Source organism: Oncorhynchus masou, chromosome 28, assembly GCF_036934945.1.
Source record: "Oncorhynchus masou masou isolate Uvic2021 chromosome 28, UVic_Omas_1.1, whole genome shotgun sequence".
NCBI classification, from domain to species: domain Eukaryota; kingdom Metazoa; phylum Chordata; class Actinopteri; order Salmoniformes; family Salmonidae; genus Oncorhynchus; species Oncorhynchus masou.
The window spans coordinates 18,089,903-18,107,173 of NC_088239.1; the positions used below are offsets into that span (position 1 = coordinate 18,089,903).

A 17,271-nucleotide genomic window follows, 5' to 3' on the forward strand; every position below is an offset into this window, starting at 1 on the left:
AGCTGCCCCTCAGTCCCGAGCTGCCCCTCAGTCCCGAGCTTCCCCTCAGTCCCGAGCTGCTTCAGTCCCGAGCTGCCCCTCAGTCCCGAGCTGACCCTCAGTCACGAGCTGCTCCTCAGTTCAGTGGGGTTCTGGGTGAGGACTATTAGGCCATGGTCGGCGGCGAGCGTGGATTATCCCAGGACGCGAAGAGGAGGGTTAATAATAAACTATGACATTTATGGAGTGGGGTCCACGTCCCGAGCCGGAACCGCCACCATGGACAGACGCCCACCCGGACCCTCCCTATGGTTTTGAGGTGCGTTCGGGAGTACGCACCTTAGGGGGGGTTCTGTCACGCCTTGGTCTTAGTATTTTGTGTTTTAGTTAATTAGTTGGCCAGGGTGTGACATGGGTAATGACATAATGACAAAATGAAAACCTCCAATAAAGCCATAGATTTATCCAAAGCTAATGAACCGTGTTGAAAATCCTCAGCGGCAGTGGTATAGCCTGTGTTCCCCACATTAGCTGGTGAATCCCTTTGGTTTTTGTTCCAGGCACGGCATTACATCGCTGAGTCGCTGGGGCCTAAGTACGCCGAGGGGGTCATTCTGGACATGGAGTCTATGTGGGCGGAGAGTGACAAGAGGACTCCCATGGTGTGCTTCCTGTCTATGGGCTCCGACCCCACAGAGAACATAGAGAGGCTTGCAAAAGCAAAGGTAGCTTTAGTGGCAAGTTTTTCAAACCTAGATTAAGCCTAGTCCTAGACTAAAAAGCATGATGCATCTGTTTTCTACTGTATGTAGTTGACTGTTTTGCTGATGTTGTGTCCGCCGTGTACTTGTAGGGAGCACCCTGCAGACCCATCTCCATGGGGCAGGGCCAGGAAGTGCATGCTCGCAGGTTATTGGCCAACAGCATGGCTGATGGAGGTTGGCTCCTCCTCCAGAACTGCCACCTGGGCCTGGACTTCCTGGATGAGCTGCTGGAGTCGGTCACCAACACCGAAAGCATCCACAGTGGTTGTAGGGTGTGGTTGACCACCGAGGTCCACCCCAAGTTCCCAATCAACTTCCTGCAGTCATCCATCAAGTTCACCAATGAGCCTCCTCAAGGTACATGTAAACCACTTCTGTGTTAATTTTCATAATCTGGATTGATGAACATGGCATATACAGTATCTTTGTATTATTCATTTGTGTCATACCAGATTTGTGGTCTTATGTTGTGTCCAGGTATGAAAGCAGGGTTGAAAAGGACCTACAACGGTGTGACTCAGGAGATGCTGGAGATTACTAACCTGCCCCAGTGGAGACCTCTGTTATACGCTGTGGCCTTCCTCCACACTACTGTTCAGGTCAGACTGAACAACATCATTTCGAACCTGATTCACCCCCGTATCATAACCCATATCATAATCCCATATCCCAATATCCCACCATCATATTAAATACCCATATCCCCAATTGCTGTTGCTTCTCTAACATTTTCAGCGTTCACATCAATAACAGTCTTTCCATCTACTGTTCCATGTTTTCCTTCCCTTTTCTCTGGTTATTACTAGTACTCTGACTCTGTAATTCTCTGGTTATTACTAGTGCTCTGCCTCTGTATTTCTCTGGTTATTACTAGTACTCTGCCTCTGTAATTCTCTGGTTATTACTAGTACTCTGCCTCTGTAATTCTCTGGTTATTAATAGTGCTCTGCATCTGTATTTCTTTGGTTATTACTAGTACTCTGCCTCTGTATTTCTCTGGTTATTACTAGTGCTCTGCCTCAGTATTTCTCTGGTTCTTGCTAGTGCTCTGCCTCAGTATTTCTCTGGTTCTTGCTAGTGCTCTGCCTCAGTATTTCTCTGGTTCTTGCTAGTGCTCTGCCTCAGTATTTCTCTGGTTCTTGCTAGTGCTCTGCCTCAGTATTTCTCTGGTTCTTGCTAGTGCTCTGCCTCAGTATTTCTCTGGTTCTTGCTAGTGCTCTGCCTCAGTATTTCTCTGGTTCTTGCTAGTGCTCTGCCTCTGTATTTCACTGGGTCTTACTAGTACTCTGCCTCTATACCTCTCTCTTTCCCCCCTGCAGGACAAGGAACCCTTTGAAAATCAGTAGGTCTTCTGTGAAACGCTCACATTCTTTACATTACAATCTATGCTTTAACTCTACAGTTATTACTTATAATGATATTTTATCCAGTGAAAATAAATGAATGAATGGATGAACCAATGATGTCCATCAATCTCTCTATCAATCTCATGTGTGTTGGTTTTCTCCATCCAGGAGAGGCGTAAGTTTGGCCCCCTGGGCTGGAACATCCCGTACGAGTTCAACCAGGCAGACTTCACCTCCAGCATGCAGTTTGTCCAGAACCACCTGGACGAGTTGGACGTGAAGCGTGGCGTCAACTGGAGCTGCCTGCGCTATATGCTGGGCGAGGTCCAATATGGCGGCCGCGTAACAGACGACCTGGACAAACACCTTCTCAACACCTTCACCCGCGTGTGGTTCAGCGAGAGCACATTCGCCGACAAGTTCTGTTTCTACAAGGGTTATACTATACCCAAAGCCAAGAATGTGCCGGATTACCTGCTCCACATTGAGACCCTGCCACTGGTCGACTCGCCAGAGGTAAGAGGGGGGAGAGATGTTATTGGTGTGACATTAATGCTGCATCATTATTTTCTGCTTGCAGTTAGCAGACGGTTAATGTTAGACAGGTTTTGGTTATTTTTGAATAGGCTACTATCACACTGGAGCAACAAACATCATTTCTACTACTCAAACATACAACACATATACTAATCACAGTTGTGTGACCAACAGGTGTTCGGTCTTCATCCTAATGCTGACATTACGTACCAGACAAACATGGCCAACAAGATCCTAAGCACCATCATCAATATCCAACCCAAGGACAGTGGAGGAGGGGGAGGGGAGACAAGAGAGGCCACTGTCCAGAAACTGGCCAACGAGATGCTGGACAAGCTGCCACCAGACTACGTCCCACATGAGGTAACCAACCAGATATGGACAAGGTTGATTGTGTCAATCATGGGTTGGAGTCAACAATTGTTATATCTTGGCTCTGTAAAGATACCATATGTACCACAGATCAGCTGAACAACTACATCAATAATAAGGTCCCCTGTACTTTGTGCTTCAGGTGAGAGCTCATCTACAGAAAATGGGCCTTTTCCAGCCCATGAACATCTTTCTGCGGCAGGAGCTTGACCGCATGCAGCGAATCATAGGCTGTGTACGGAGTACCCTCACCGATCTGAAACTGGCCATTGATGGTAAGTCTCTAAAAAACACATACTGTAAATGCATACAGAGGTACAATGAAAATGATCAGTTAGCAACTTTTTATAAGAAATTAGACAACATTTTTCTCTACTCCAAAATCGAAGTGAGACCTTTGAGTCTGGTTATAGGTTTCGAGTCCCTGAACTAAACTATCTACCATTAGGGACCATTATCATGTCAGAGGATTTGAGGGATGCCCTGGACAGCATGTATGACGCCCGCATCCCCAAGCTGTGGCAGAAGATCAGCTGGGACTCTGCGACGCTGGGCTTCTGGTTCACGGAGCTACTGGAGAGGAACCAGCAGTTTTATACCTGGATCTCCAGTGGACGGCCCCACCAGTTCTGGCTCACTGGCTTCTTCAACCCACAGGTAGGATATACGTGACCGACCGCATTGAATCGGTCTTATGTAGCAGAATTTGAAATTGTGTTTTTTTACATGGATAAAAACAGAGACACAGAGCTACAAAATGGTATATCATACACTGCATTTAAAGGAACAATGGGAAAGTCATTCTGCTTTGAAAGTTGATCAACTTTGAGAAAATGGCCTTTGAATGTGTTGGTACCTACTGGAGAGCTCTTCTTTGTCTACACCCCTTCAGCATCGTTCATAACCTCTTAAGTTTTAGCCCCACCCAACTCTTTAAGGGTTGATCTGAGTGTTCTATCCTAACAATGACAGTCAAGCACCCAAGCTAACTGGCAAACGTTGGCTAGCTACTTCAAGACACAAATGAGAGAACAGCTCACTGACTATTTTACTCGCCCGAGCATAGCAGGTTAGGCTGTTTATATGTTATCCAGAGTGTTGGTGACTGCAACTGTGCTGCTGGCAACAATTTATGCTTTTTTGCCAACATTTACTGACACCGGACATATTCAACTGGTGTTGAGCGTTCGTAAATTTGTCAGTTATTCTGCACTCTGGCATACTCAGACGAGAGTGCTCTGAAATCGGAGTAGTTAGCCAGAGTGAATTTACCAGCTACATCTATCAACAGTTGTCGCTGTGACATTCTATTGAAATGGTTACTTGCATGGAGTCCTTTGTTAAGACATGTAGCTAGCTAGCTGGGTAAACAATTAACCATAATCACAACTCATGACGTTACTACCCTGCATGAATCTGCAGGTAGCTAACCAACCAGGTTCAATGTTAGCTAGCTAACATTAGGCTATAACTAGCAAAGCAAATGGCTCTGAGATACAAATAATAAGATCATACACGTAATGTTAGCTAGCGAGCCAGCCAGCTAACATTAGCTAGCTAGCTAACAGTACACTTTTTAACTTAAAATGAAAACTACTTTACGTTCAAATGGCTCTCCTGTGAAGTAGTGACTCGCGACATATGCCTAGTTTCCTGACACGAGTCACATACTGCAAATGTACAAGCTCAGAGGTGGAGCAGACATGGCAGTCGCACCAATGAATATCTGGTTACAGTACTTCGTGTGGAACTTGTACTGTTTATGTATTACCCGGGAATAATGTATATTACGTTATGATATAAATGTTAGGATTTTAAATAGTGTTCTTTTAAAGCACCCAGAAAAAATGTTTTCAAAGTCATGTCATGATAAACTGTGGTTTGTCATAGGGCTTTCTGACTGCCATGAGGCAGGAGACCACGAGGATGAACCTGGCCAAAGGCTGGGCTCTGGACACTGTTGTCCTGCACAACGATGTCACCCGGATGATGAGGGAGGACGTCACAGCGCCACCGCCAGATGACATGGGCGGAGTCTACATTTACGGACTCTTCCTGGATGGCGCAGGGTGGGACAAGAGAAACGCCAAACTCACAGAGTCACCTCCAAAGGTTAGCATATAGCATTATCAATATTTATGCTCATTATTATTTGCATCTCTAAGATCGATGGTAAAAACATTGAATGAACTAGACCTAGGTTCTGTCAACAACAACTAAATGTATATGATCATACCAATGAAACAGTCCCAAAAGTGAAAACTCTAAATTCAATTGCACCTTGATTAATTGTATTTGACATAATGTATTTGACCCAGGTCTGTAATGAATTTCCTTTGAGTCTGAAGTTGTTAGAAACCAGCCTTTTGAGTCTCACCCCCGTCTTTCACTTCCAGGTCCTTTTCACAGTCCTCCCTGTGGTCCACGTCTATGCTATCAGCACGTTGGCTTCCGATGCCAAGCGTCAGCAAGGGATAAGCCTGTACCCCTGTCCCGTGTATAAGAAACCCAGACGCACAGACCTCACCTTCATCTTCTCCCTGCTGCTGCGCACCTTCCAGTCCCCTGACCACTGGACTCTGAGGGGAGTGGCTCTGCTCTGTGACTGCAAATGAGTGGGAATTTCATTTCAAGTGGTAGCCATTTTAGTTTTGCAAAACATGTTTGTGTGGGCGGAGGCAGTGGATAGGTAGGGGTGCGTGTGTGAGTGAGTGTGTGAATGAGTGATAGTGTGTCTCAACCACATTCTGAATATGACAATGACGACAATGTGTGTGTTTATCTAATTCCAAGTGATTTCTCAGAATTACTATTTGTCTACGTAGTGCAAATTATTTGATTAATCAATAATGCTAGTATTTTGTGCAGCCAAATTACTATATTTGGAATTTTTATTAAACATATTTTCAAAGAATAACAGTAGATGTAAACAATGCACAAGTCGTATAGAAATTCTTGTTTTTGAATAACTCATCATGTCCTGGTATTTTATTGGTTGAAGTGCTGTAGAAAAGATAGTTGTTATGACATGTTTCCCCTATTCCAATTTATCCACTAAAATCAACCCCTCTAACACTTCACCCTGTCAAAAAGCATTTGAATAGCATCATGTAGCATCATAGTAATAACACCTTTATCAAATTGTAATAATTATGTAATAAATCAGAGCATAGCAAACAAGGACACCAGTAACATTTTTTCACAGTTCTATACCTTCTTACTGGGTTGTGTGTGTTGTAATACGAGTGTGGTTGTCATAAGCTGTTACGACACATTTTATGGGAAAAAACTATTGTCTACTATCTTAACATATGTTGGACGTGTAGTAAATAATTACCATAGCAACAGTTAGTGTAGTACTGCACTGAGTTTAGACCTTTTTCAACTGTGTTCATTGAATATAAACAAAATCTACAGTTAACAATAGTATTGGACAATTGAATAAGATAATGACATGCACAATGTGTTACATCTCCTTAGCAGCAGAGAGGCTTAAAATCCATCATATATATGTAAAGTGGCATAAACTCTCAACTTCATTAAATAATATCTATAGTCATGCCAAATCACTCACACTATAACAGAAAAAAATATCTAGAAATGGCTTCATATATTTAACAATACTAAATGAGCAGAAGATGCATAGGGAGTTAAATTATGTACTTACAATGTCTGTTCCTACTGGCCATTTGTATAGGTAATTATTATTATTTTTTTAAATGTCATATCCATAGATATTTGACATAATGCACAGTAGTTTCCTCACCCACCGTTTCATATAATAATATATGCCATTTAGCAGAAGCTTTTATCTTAGTCATCCGTGCATACACTGTACGTATGTCTGGTTCCGGGAATCGAACCCACTACCCTGGTGTTAGAAGCGCCATACTCTACCAACTGAGCTACAAAGGACCAATTTAGAAATTCACCCATTTTCCTATGAAATGATATATACTTGTTATATATGTTTATATATACATTACTCCTCAGACAACAGCTGATTTTAGTTTTCTCTGAAAAAACTGCACAAGAAATGTTATCTATTCCCTGAATTCTGGTTCGGCGGGCATGAATTGACATTATTCAGTCCTAAAGCTCATCACTCTTCACATACCTTCACACAAGACATTTCTCTGTCAAGTTATTGTTTAGCATATGTAACATTAACCTTAATTAAACCATTCATACCAAAACTCAATTTCAATTTCCATAATTTCAGTAGTTTAGCCTTAACATCCCATATTCAGCCTTTCAACATGCAAATTAAGGACAATTGAATGTCCGTTATGTTGTAAGTATGTTGATTATGAAGATGTTGAAAGTCTGTAGAAAATGTCCAATCCCACAAACTTGCTGTAATTCTTTTCAGTCTATTTGTTTTGCACACTTGAAAGTCCATGTCTAATGTAAACAGGAAAAAATGAAGAAGAAAAATATATATAAATCCTTGAATTGGCAAAACAAAGATGACTTCCAAATGTTACAGGAGTGTGTGGATTATATAAAGTCATCGTGTTGACACCCTAACTGGCCTGTTTCTGGGACCAGGACTACTGGGACTATGGGTCACAGGTCAATCCTAAAGATAAAATAAAAAAGGAAAAATCACATGTATGTTGTTGTTTTTCAGTTTCCTTGACCTCTGTTTTCGGAGAGCTGCTTGATATAATTTATCGGTACCTCATCCTCTCCATCCTCCGCCTCCTTGGTCACCTCCGTGGAGGCGAGGTCAGGGCTTGCGGATTTGCGTCCCTTGGGTGGTGGGATGGGTGCGGCACCCTCAGTGACCCCCTCGGCCCCCTCCTGGCCCTCCGCCACAGTCCTCTCCTTCTTCAGTTTGGCTGGCACATGGCTGGCAATAGATTCCTTGAGCCGCGAGCCGGACTGCTTGAGCCTCTCCCCGGACTGGCGGATCTTCTCCCGGCGCTCGGTTGATACGATGCGCTCACCCATCTGGCCAACCTTGCTGTTCATGTTCTCTTTCGTCTTGGTCATGTTCGCGCGGGAGAAGGTAGATTTGAAGCTCTCGATGCGGCTCAGGCCTGATTTCTTAATCGTGGCGGCCGTGGACGAGGCTTCCTCCACCACCATGTACTCCTCATCAGATTCAGGGGGGAGCTCAAAGTGGTCTGGCTCCACTTCGGCCGCCGACGGTTTGGGTGCCTTGGGTTGACTGGGTCCTTTGGGTTCCTTTTCGGCTGCCACAGCTGGCACCTCACTGTCACCCTATAATGAGATCAGAAACCAGGTTGAGTGTCTCAGAAACACCTCAAAACAACCAAAGGGATACACAAAAGCGCTTGTGTGTCTGCTTGCTAGTATACATCTGTAACCTGTAAAATCACACATTTCACTGCACCTCTCCAGTGTATGTGACAGTAAAACATTCCTTTTTTTTGTCTGCCTGCTAGTATACATCTGTAATATCAAGTGGTAGCACTTTGTTTCAGGTTTAATGATATCTGAGCTCTGACACAAGGATTGCAATAGTATTGAGGTTTAATACATAGAAAATAAAGACCGAAATTAAAAGTCTTGATGTTGGGAGGAGAATGACCACCATAATATTGACGTTTTTGCCTTAGTTGTTGAATGAAGAATCTGACATCTTGACGATCCTGAGAAGCATAGACCAACTGCTCTCGCTTAATGCTGCGTGTCCCATAACTCCGTTATTTAATGGGTTCATGTTTCATACAGTACTTCACTCATTAAAGTCAATGTTTGAAATGAGAGCAGCCACTCATGAAGACATTGCCAAGAACCATAAATAATTGTATGAATTACCATAGATGGCAGCTAAACTGGTATCTGCAACCCAACACTGCATCCAGCCCAAACTGTGAGTTTCAGTTAATCAGTGAATTTGGTTCAAACCATTATTTATATCTGTATATCTGTTAACCCAATGAGTCCCACCGTGATGACGGCGCAAATTGGAATTCTAAGCACTTTTAAACGTGGTGTTTGAGCTACAGACTTTTGAATGACTTAAGCTACATTGAAAGTCTCTCACAAACATGCACATGTAACATGTTCTGCTCTGTGATGCTCACAAGCTACACAAGGTCATTAGAAGTTAAGGGGTTCTTCTACATAGAAGATCATAGGAAATCCAAGGACATGGCGTATATAATACTGTAATAAGCTCACATAGTTGCTGTCTTAAACACCAAACTCTGCACAGTTGTCTCTGACTAGTTGGATATTCATTTCCCAGTTAGCAAACTATTTCTGTACTTACAGCATTCATATAAATAAATACAAAATGATCATGTTTTTGCTTTGGCTGACCTTTTCTTATTGACATTGGTCAATAAAACTTATGAATGCAACTGTTTATGTCAGATTGTTTTGAGTTGTATTTGTAGCCCCGGTTGTCCTGAAAAGAAAATGGTTAAACACTTAACTGTGAGGCTAAATATAAAGGCTGGACATGAAGATAAATGAAAGTCAATGAAAAGGAGATTTTTGATGGGGTCTCGGGACTAATAGGGTTAATAAGACAGGTCAACAAAATTTCACAGATTGACCCTAATTGGTTGTTTTTTCCCCACCTACAATCACTTAATACCAGTATGATTTCAGTATTACAAAAAAACACCCTCCATTCTAAAATGTAAATTAACTATGTTCTATGTGCATCTCAGAATTAAGTTATTAGCCTCTAATATTCTATGAAAACACAAGACTTTAATGATATTTCAAAAAGAATAATTTATTACATAATTCGAAATGTATGCACTTTATAGACTATGCCATAAAGGCCTACAGTATTTCACAACATGTCAAACGTTGGGTAGAAAGACTAAGGTTTTGATACAACATTGTGTCACCTGAGAGTTCAGCACCATTCATTTAGATATGTGTTCATTAAATAACGCTTTTAATGAGAACTGGTTTGATAGTCTTTGGCATATATCAGATGTGTACTGGTTCACTTGGGTCTCTCGTTTCCCTCTCCTGCTTGAAGTTATTTGGGAATTGGAGATGCTTCAGTACGTTTTCCATGGGCCTCCAGCTCATTCATCCTTTCAAGAAATGTTCACAAGAGAAAAACCATGTCTTAACATCATATCTTAACATTATACATCAACTGTTTCATGTGTTTGAATTGCAGTTACATACAGTGCATTCAGAAAGTATTCAGAACCCTTCACTTTTTCTACATTTTGTAACATTACCGCCTCAATTCTAAACTGGATTAAGTAGTTTTTTCCCCTCATCAATCTACCCCATAATGACAAAGCAAAAACAGGTTTTAAAAACAGTGTATTAAAAATAAAAAATGGAAATATCCCATTTACACAAGGATTCAGACCCTTTACTCATTACTTTGTTGAAACACCTTTGGCAGCGATTACAGCCTCGAGTCTTTCTGGATATGACGCTACAAGCTTGGCACACCTGTATCTGGGGAGTTTCTCCCTTTCTTCTCTGCAGATCCTCTCAAGCTGTCAGGTTGGTTGGGGAGCGTTGCTGCACTGCTATTTACAGGGTCGTTGTCCTGTTGGAAGGTGAACCTTCACCCCAGTCTGAGATACTGAGCGCTATGGAGCAGGTTTTCATCAAGGATCTCTCTGTACTTTGATCTGTGCATCTTTCCCTCGATCCTAGCCTCCCAGTCCCTGGTACTGAAAAACATCCCCACAGCATAATGCTGCCACCACCATTCTTCACAGTAGGGATGGTGCTAGGTTTCCTCCAGACATGACGCTTGGCATTCCGATCAAAAAGTTTCATCAGACCAGAGAATCTTGTTTCTCGTGGTCTGAGAGTCCTTTAGGTGCCTTTTGGCCAACTCCAAGCGGGCTCTCATGTGCCTTTTACTGAGGAGTGGCTTCCGTCTGGCCACTACCATGAAGGCCTGATTGGTGGAGTGCTGCAGATATGGTTGTCCTTCTGGAAGGTTCTCCCACCTCCACAGAGGAACTCTAGAACTCTATCAGAGTCACCATTTGGTTCTTAGTCAACTCCCTGACCAAGGCCCTTCTCTCCCGATTGCTCAGTTTGGCTGGGCGGTCAGCTTTAAGCATTAACTTACTCATTATTTTTTTTATAAATTAGCAAAAATGTATATAAACCTGTATAGTGTGTAGATTGAAGAGGGAAAAAAGTAATTTAATCAATTTTAGAATAAGGCTGTAACATAACAAAATGTGGAAAAAGTCAAGTGGTCTGAAAACTTTAGAATTTCAAAGTATCGTGCCAAAGCCTTACACGTATTCAAGTTCCATTTATGGGTGAGGAAGTTTGCTTCCAATGCTGAATTCAGAGTTACAGTGCTGTTCCAATATACTCTAACGAGGCATGTACCATTTGCTACATGACATATTACTACTATTAATGTACTGTATCATTAATATACATCTTACGTATTATAGAACACCTGATCTAAACACTTACACCAAAGGTTCAAACCTTTGACTTTATAAAACTACAGCCTCACACACGTAACATGGATTAAAGGATTAATCATAAAGGATTATAACAACCTTTATGATAGGCCAAGCCCAATAAAACTCTGCCAAATGATGCCAAAGAAATTATGACTTTTGAAGTCTATTAAATAGAATTTCAATATATAACTTAGCCCTATCACGAGGACATCATTCTGAGAATGTCCTCCCTCATTGTCTGTATAAACTATGTCATTTTGTACACAGTTATATATTTACTTACTTATTTACATACTGACTGACTTACCTACTTACTTACTAATTGGTCTTACTTATTTAATTACCAATGTGTCTTACTTACTAAACTACTTACTTACTAATTTGTCTTATTTACTCATTTGTTTTACCTAGTTACATATTAATTTGTATTACCTACTTACTTACTCATTAATCTTACTTACTAATTTGTCTTACATACTAATTTGTCTTACTTAATTACTAATTTGTCTTACTTAATTACTAAATTGTCTTACTTACTAATTAGTCGTACTTAATAATATGTCTTACTTACTTATTCCCTTGCGTTCATATAATTCTAAGAGAGGTTTATTGACATTCACAGCCTCATACCTAATGCTTTATTAGGAGGTGAGGGCCTTGACAAGAAAAGGCTCTCAGCATAAAAACAGAAAGAGGACCCTGTGCACAGCAGGCTCTCAGAATAACCTTGTATAATAACTTTGAATAATGTTGTCAGCTGTCATTTAGACCCAGCAAATAACACCAAACCCATTTACAAAGACTGGAGGTGCTCTTCATTATTAGAGAGAGAGCGAGACTGTTCTATTCGTGGTATATTCTGACTTAAATTCCAAATAAGTATATATATTTTTGCCATTTCAATGTTCTCTTTCCCAATATTACCTGGAAAAACAAGGAGGGTGTTCTTAATTAATATTCATGAACTGCCTTACAGTACGACGAGCTGATATCTGTCAAGAGAGTAACTTGTTTTACAGTTTATTTCTCTAAAGAAAGTGGGAGATACTTTAATGTGTTGTCAACATTAGAGCCATCTCTTTTCCTGAGACCAAACATTGTCAATTATATTACCTCAATCACCTCAGCTACCTCGTACCCCCATTGAATCGGTACCGGTACACTTGTTGTTGTTATTTTATGTTACCACTGTATATCCTTCATCTTTAAAAAAACATTTATTTTTTAGTTATTTTTTACACATGTTCATACTTTTCAGCTCTGCATTGTTGGGAAAGGGCTCGTGAGTCAGCATTTTACAGTAAAGTCTACACATGTTGTATTTGGCGCAGGTGACAAATAAGATTAATCTGTGCTACTGCAGGTTTAGGCTACAAGGGAAATCTAGGAAGATTAGTTCCATCCGTTATATTTTTCTTTCGATCTAAATATAAGTGAATCATCACTAACCATGTACATGTTGGGTCTGTGCAGCTTATCCCAAAAAATTGCTACATTTTAATTCTAATTTGCATTGACCAATTTTCATTTAAACGATGACATACAAAGAGCACCTAGTGGTCACTAAATGGCACAATTGCAGAATGGCAGACAGTGTGGTGAATTAGTCAATCCCAGTATACCAAGAGAATCAACCAACATTACTGTAACCATGCCACAGATGTCCCCACTCCTTGTTTGATTCCTAAACCTCCCTACCATGTTTCATTTTCACTTCCCCCTTTAGAGTAAAAATAGAATGGAACGGTCTTAACCCGTATGACCCATTGTGGACCAGGCAAACTGAGCAATTAGTAGAATTAAGTTGGTATCACTTTACTTTACAGCCCCCTTATTACCTGGTATTTACTTCAAGACTGTAGGGAAACAGCATAAGTACGTACTGTTAGAAAAATATTTGAAATAACTTCTAGAAATAACTGCTTGTAGTAATTTCACAATAAAGAAATTATAAACACCAGTGGTAATATTAATATAAAATAAAGCATTATCTGTCATGCATTTGAGTAAAAACTAGTGTTAAAATGTTTGAAAATTGATCCGGTTTTAGAGTCATCTTTAATTACAGCATCCATTTCATAGCAGGGAGAGTATGAATTAAATCAACTCATTGCATGCCTTCAAAGCAATAGTTTCTTATTCAACATTAGTATTGTATGTCACACACACACTTGCATGCCAAACTGCATATTGTTCATTGATTATGCGGCTGCCAGTGAATCCAGTCTGTTTATAGAAAAAGCATGTTGTTCTTTGTTATTTGACCTCCCCTTTCTTTCCTAGTCTGAAATAAAATGGCAGCCAAGATCCGCCCCATCCGTGGCTGCTTAATCCAAATCGTATCGTCACTGGCAATCTGCCACATAGATTCGTATTCTTGAGTGCAGCATCTAACCTTTTAATAGACTGCACTATATCTTACGTCCTGTCAAGGCAACTCAGGCCCTGAAATAATCAAGTCAACGGCAGGCCTGCAGCTGTTAGCTTTGAAGGCCAAAGTAAAATTAAGCCTGCACCATTCAACCATCTGAAAGAATCATGCTTTGATTTCACTTTTAACACGCTCAATTTTAACAGATTCTTTCGGGCCCCCTGTCTCCATGTTGTTTCTGCAATCAAAATCTCAACTAAAGTCTATGAGTTTGAACAATTTACCACATCCCTCTACAGCTCTTGAGTGTATGATCCTTAAATAACTAGTTAGAGGATGAAGATGACAATGGTGAGTACCCCTTGCTTCTGACAGCAATGACATTGGCTGAATGGGCTTACCTGGTAGATAACAACCCGGAACTTGTTCTTGGCCAACAGTTCCTCCTGGGTTATTTCCACCTTCTTGACGCGGATGTTCTGATTCTCCACCCGTACCCGAACGTCCTTGATGTGGCAGCTGACCTTCCGCGTCTTCTCCAGCAGCTTGTCCACTGTGCTGCTGGTGGCGGCGTGGTTTACCGTCAGCTTCACCACGTCCTCCTGGATGGTCTTGACGCTGTTCTCCAATTCTAGCTGCCTCTCCTCCATACGTGTCTGACACGTCTGCACGTTGTCAATGATGCCCGCCACACGCTCCAATAGTGCCATGATGGACGTTGTGTCGTCCCCCACAGCCAGACCCAGTTTATTAGCCATGGTTGGTGTCGTCAACCACCTCGTCTTGGATCCAAAGGGAAAGGGTTGAGGATAGAAATCTTTTTTTTTCTTAGTGGTCAGTAGAAACCGCAGAAAGGGTAACGAGGCCTCTAGGTAGCTTCAACCTGATACTTGTCAGACCAGCAGGTGTTAGGAAGGGTTTGGTTGCTGGATCATTGGGCCATGGAGGGCAGCAGACACCTCGGCCAAAGAGACTCACCGTGCTACTGGTCCCTCACCCAGGTCAAATGCAAAAGGACATGGAGGCTCCACCTCTCTAGGGTGTGGGCAGCTCAGTGGGATATGAGAGGGCAGATGCCACCAGTCAGGGCTCAGAGAGAGAGACAAAGAGAGAGACATGGGGGCCAGACTTGACATGCGTTCGCCCTAGCTAAAAATACTGAGCGTTAAGTGACTCCTCTACATTTTTGGAAGATGTGTGGCTGGGATAATGGAACCCCCCCCCCTATCCATTCTACACTCATCTTCTATAAGCAAGTTATTATTTTTTCCATTGCACCATTGGACAACTAGCTACAGTTGAAGTTGGAAGTTTACAGTCATTAAAACTCATTTTTCAACGTCTCCACATATTTCTTGTTAACAAACTATAGTTTTGGCAAGTCGGTTAAAACACCTACTTTGTGTATGACACAAGTAATGACACAAACTCAGTGACACTTTTTCTTGCGTTCATGGGAAAATCAAAAGAAATCAGCCAAGACCTCAGAAAAAAATTGTAGACTTCCACAAGTCTGGTTCATCCTTGGGAGCAATTTCCAAACCCCTGAAGGTACCACATTCATCTGTACAAACAATAGTACGCAAGTATAAACACCATGGGACCACACAGCCGTCATACCGCTCAGGAAGGAGATGTGTTCTGTCTCCTAGAGATGAACATACTTTGGTGCGAAAAGTGAAAAACAATCCCAGAACAACAGCAAAGGACCTTGTGAAGATGCTGAAGGAAACAGATAGAAACGTATCTATATTCACAGTAAAACGTCCTATATCGACATAACCTGAAAGGCTACGCAGCAAGGAAGAAGCCACTGCTCCAAAAACCACCATAAAAACGTCAGACTACGGTTTTCAACTGCATATGGGAACAAAGATCGTACTGTTTGGACAAATGTCCTCTGATCTAATGAAACAAAAATAGAACTGTTTGGTCATAATGACCATTGTTATGATTGGAGGAAAAAGGAGGAGGCTTGCAAGCTGATGAACATCATCCCAAACATGAATCACAGGGGTGGCAGCATCATGCTGTGGGGGTGCTTTGCAGCAGGAGGGATGGCATCATAAGGAAAGAAAATTGTGTGGATATAATGAAGCAAGATCTCAAGACATCAGTCAGGAAGTTAAAGCTTGGTCACAAATGAGTCTTCCAAACGGACAATGACCCCAAGCATACTTCCAAAGTTGTGGCAAAATTACTTAAGGACAACAAAGTCAAGGTATTGGAGTGGCCATCACAAAGCCCTGACCTCAATCCTAAAGAAATTTGTGGGCAGAACTGAAAAAGTGTGTGCATGCAAGGAGGCTGTAACAATGTGCTGGGTTCGTTGTCTGAGTCAGGCGCAGGACACAGGTTTGAGGAAAAAACACAAAAATCTTTACTCAAAATATTAATACAAAAAAACGGAATATCTCCAACAAGGAAACATTACGTATAGAGAAAACCCTCCAACACACACAGTAACACAAAACAATCACGGACAAAACAGAAAGGTAGACGAGAGGTTAAATAAAGAACATAATAAGTGAATAGAAATCAGGTGTGCTTAATCAAGACAAAACAAAAGGAAAAAGGAAACATGGATCGGTGATGACTGGAAAGCCGGTGACGTCGACCGCCGAACAAGGAGAGGAGCCGACCTCAGCCGAAGTCGTTACAGAGGCCTACAAATCTGACTCAGTTACACCAGCTCTGTCAGGAGGAATGGGCCAAAATTCACCCAACTTCTTGTGGGAAGCTTGTGGAAGGCTACCTGAAACGTTTGACCCAAGTTAAACAATGTAAAGGCAATGCTACCAAATACTAATTGAGTGTATGTAAACTTCTGACCCACTGGGAATGTGATGAAAGAAATAAAAGCTGAAATAAATCATTCTCTCCACTATTATTCTGACATTTCACATTCTTAAAATAAAGTGGTGATCCTATCTGACCTAAGGATTAAATGTCAGGAATTGTGAAAAACTGAGTTTAAATGTATTTGGCTATGGTGTATGTAAACTTCCAACTTCAAATGTATATATTGCTTTGAGTGCCTATAGCACAATCAAGAGCATACCTTTATATTCAGAGGTCTACGCTGTCCCCTGGCACACCCCTCGGAACAGAGGTTGGGCATGCGTTCCATGAAGTATATGCTAGTATGGAGGTTGGAACAGCCCAAGCCTCCTGCATACTATGGGAGTGACATCACACTTGTGACCTTGTGATACTGCATACAGACTTAACACATGGGTCCAACAGGATTACAGGCCTAAGAGTTCAATAATTGTGTATTCCCTTGTGTAGTGTTGTGCCTTTTATGATATGAATGCTAAGCTTGTCTTCTACCCAAGCTTGTCTTCTACCCATTTAGGCTAGTCCAAGGGAACTTCCATGATTGGGTATCTCAGTATAGCATGGGTAATGTAATCTCTGTTAATCATAGGAAGATTATTATTGGACAAAGAATTTGACTCAATTCAGTGTGTCAGTACTCAGTATCCCCAGTATAAAAT

General features: G+C 41.5%; 2 protein-coding genes across 2 annotated transcripts in view; one reads left to right on the forward strand and one right to left on the reverse strand.

The window, feature by feature from the left end:
* Positions 1-5,876, forward strand: part of dnah5l (dynein, axonemal, heavy chain 5 like) — a 93,559-nt gene extending 87,683 nt beyond the window's left edge. Inside the window, exons 68-76 of the mRNA XM_064941449.1 lie at positions 540-704; positions 833-1,100; positions 1,221-1,342; positions 2,258-2,605; positions 2,801-2,989; positions 3,141-3,273; positions 3,447-3,655; positions 4,889-5,110; positions 5,395-5,876. Coding sequence (XP_064797521.1) covers positions 540-704; positions 833-1,100; positions 1,221-1,342; positions 2,258-2,605; positions 2,801-2,989; positions 3,141-3,273; positions 3,447-3,655; positions 4,889-5,110; positions 5,395-5,613 — 1,875 coding nt within the window. The 3' untranslated portion in view covers positions 5,614-5,876. The remainder of the gene's footprint in view (positions 1-539; positions 705-832; positions 1,101-1,220; positions 1,343-2,257; positions 2,606-2,800; positions 2,990-3,140; positions 3,274-3,446; positions 3,656-4,888; positions 5,111-5,394) is intronic.
* Positions 5,877-5,899: 23 nt separating this feature from the next.
* On the reverse strand, positions 5,900-14,850 carry LOC135517288 (caveolae-associated protein 4a-like). Its single transcript, XM_064941450.1, has 2 exons — positions 14,173-14,850; positions 5,900-8,227 (listed from the first exon to the last, which is right to left on the reverse strand). The coding sequence occupies exons 1-2, from the start codon at positions 14,527-14,529 to the stop codon at positions 7,628-7,630; spliced, it is 957 nt and encodes a 318-aa protein (XP_064797522.1). The 5' UTR covers positions 14,530-14,850; the 3' UTR covers positions 5,900-7,627.
* Positions 14,851-17,271: the final 2,421 nt, after the last annotated feature.

Coding starts and splice junctions, on each gene's coding strand:
- LOC135517288 (XM_064941450.1), bottom strand. CDS start 14,529: ATGGCTAATAAACTGGGTCTGGCTGTGGGGGACGACACAACGTCCATC. Junction 8,228..14,172: donor TCCGGGTTGTTATCTACCAG/GTAAGCCCATTC, acceptor ATCTCATTATAG/GGTGACAGTGAGGTGCCAGC.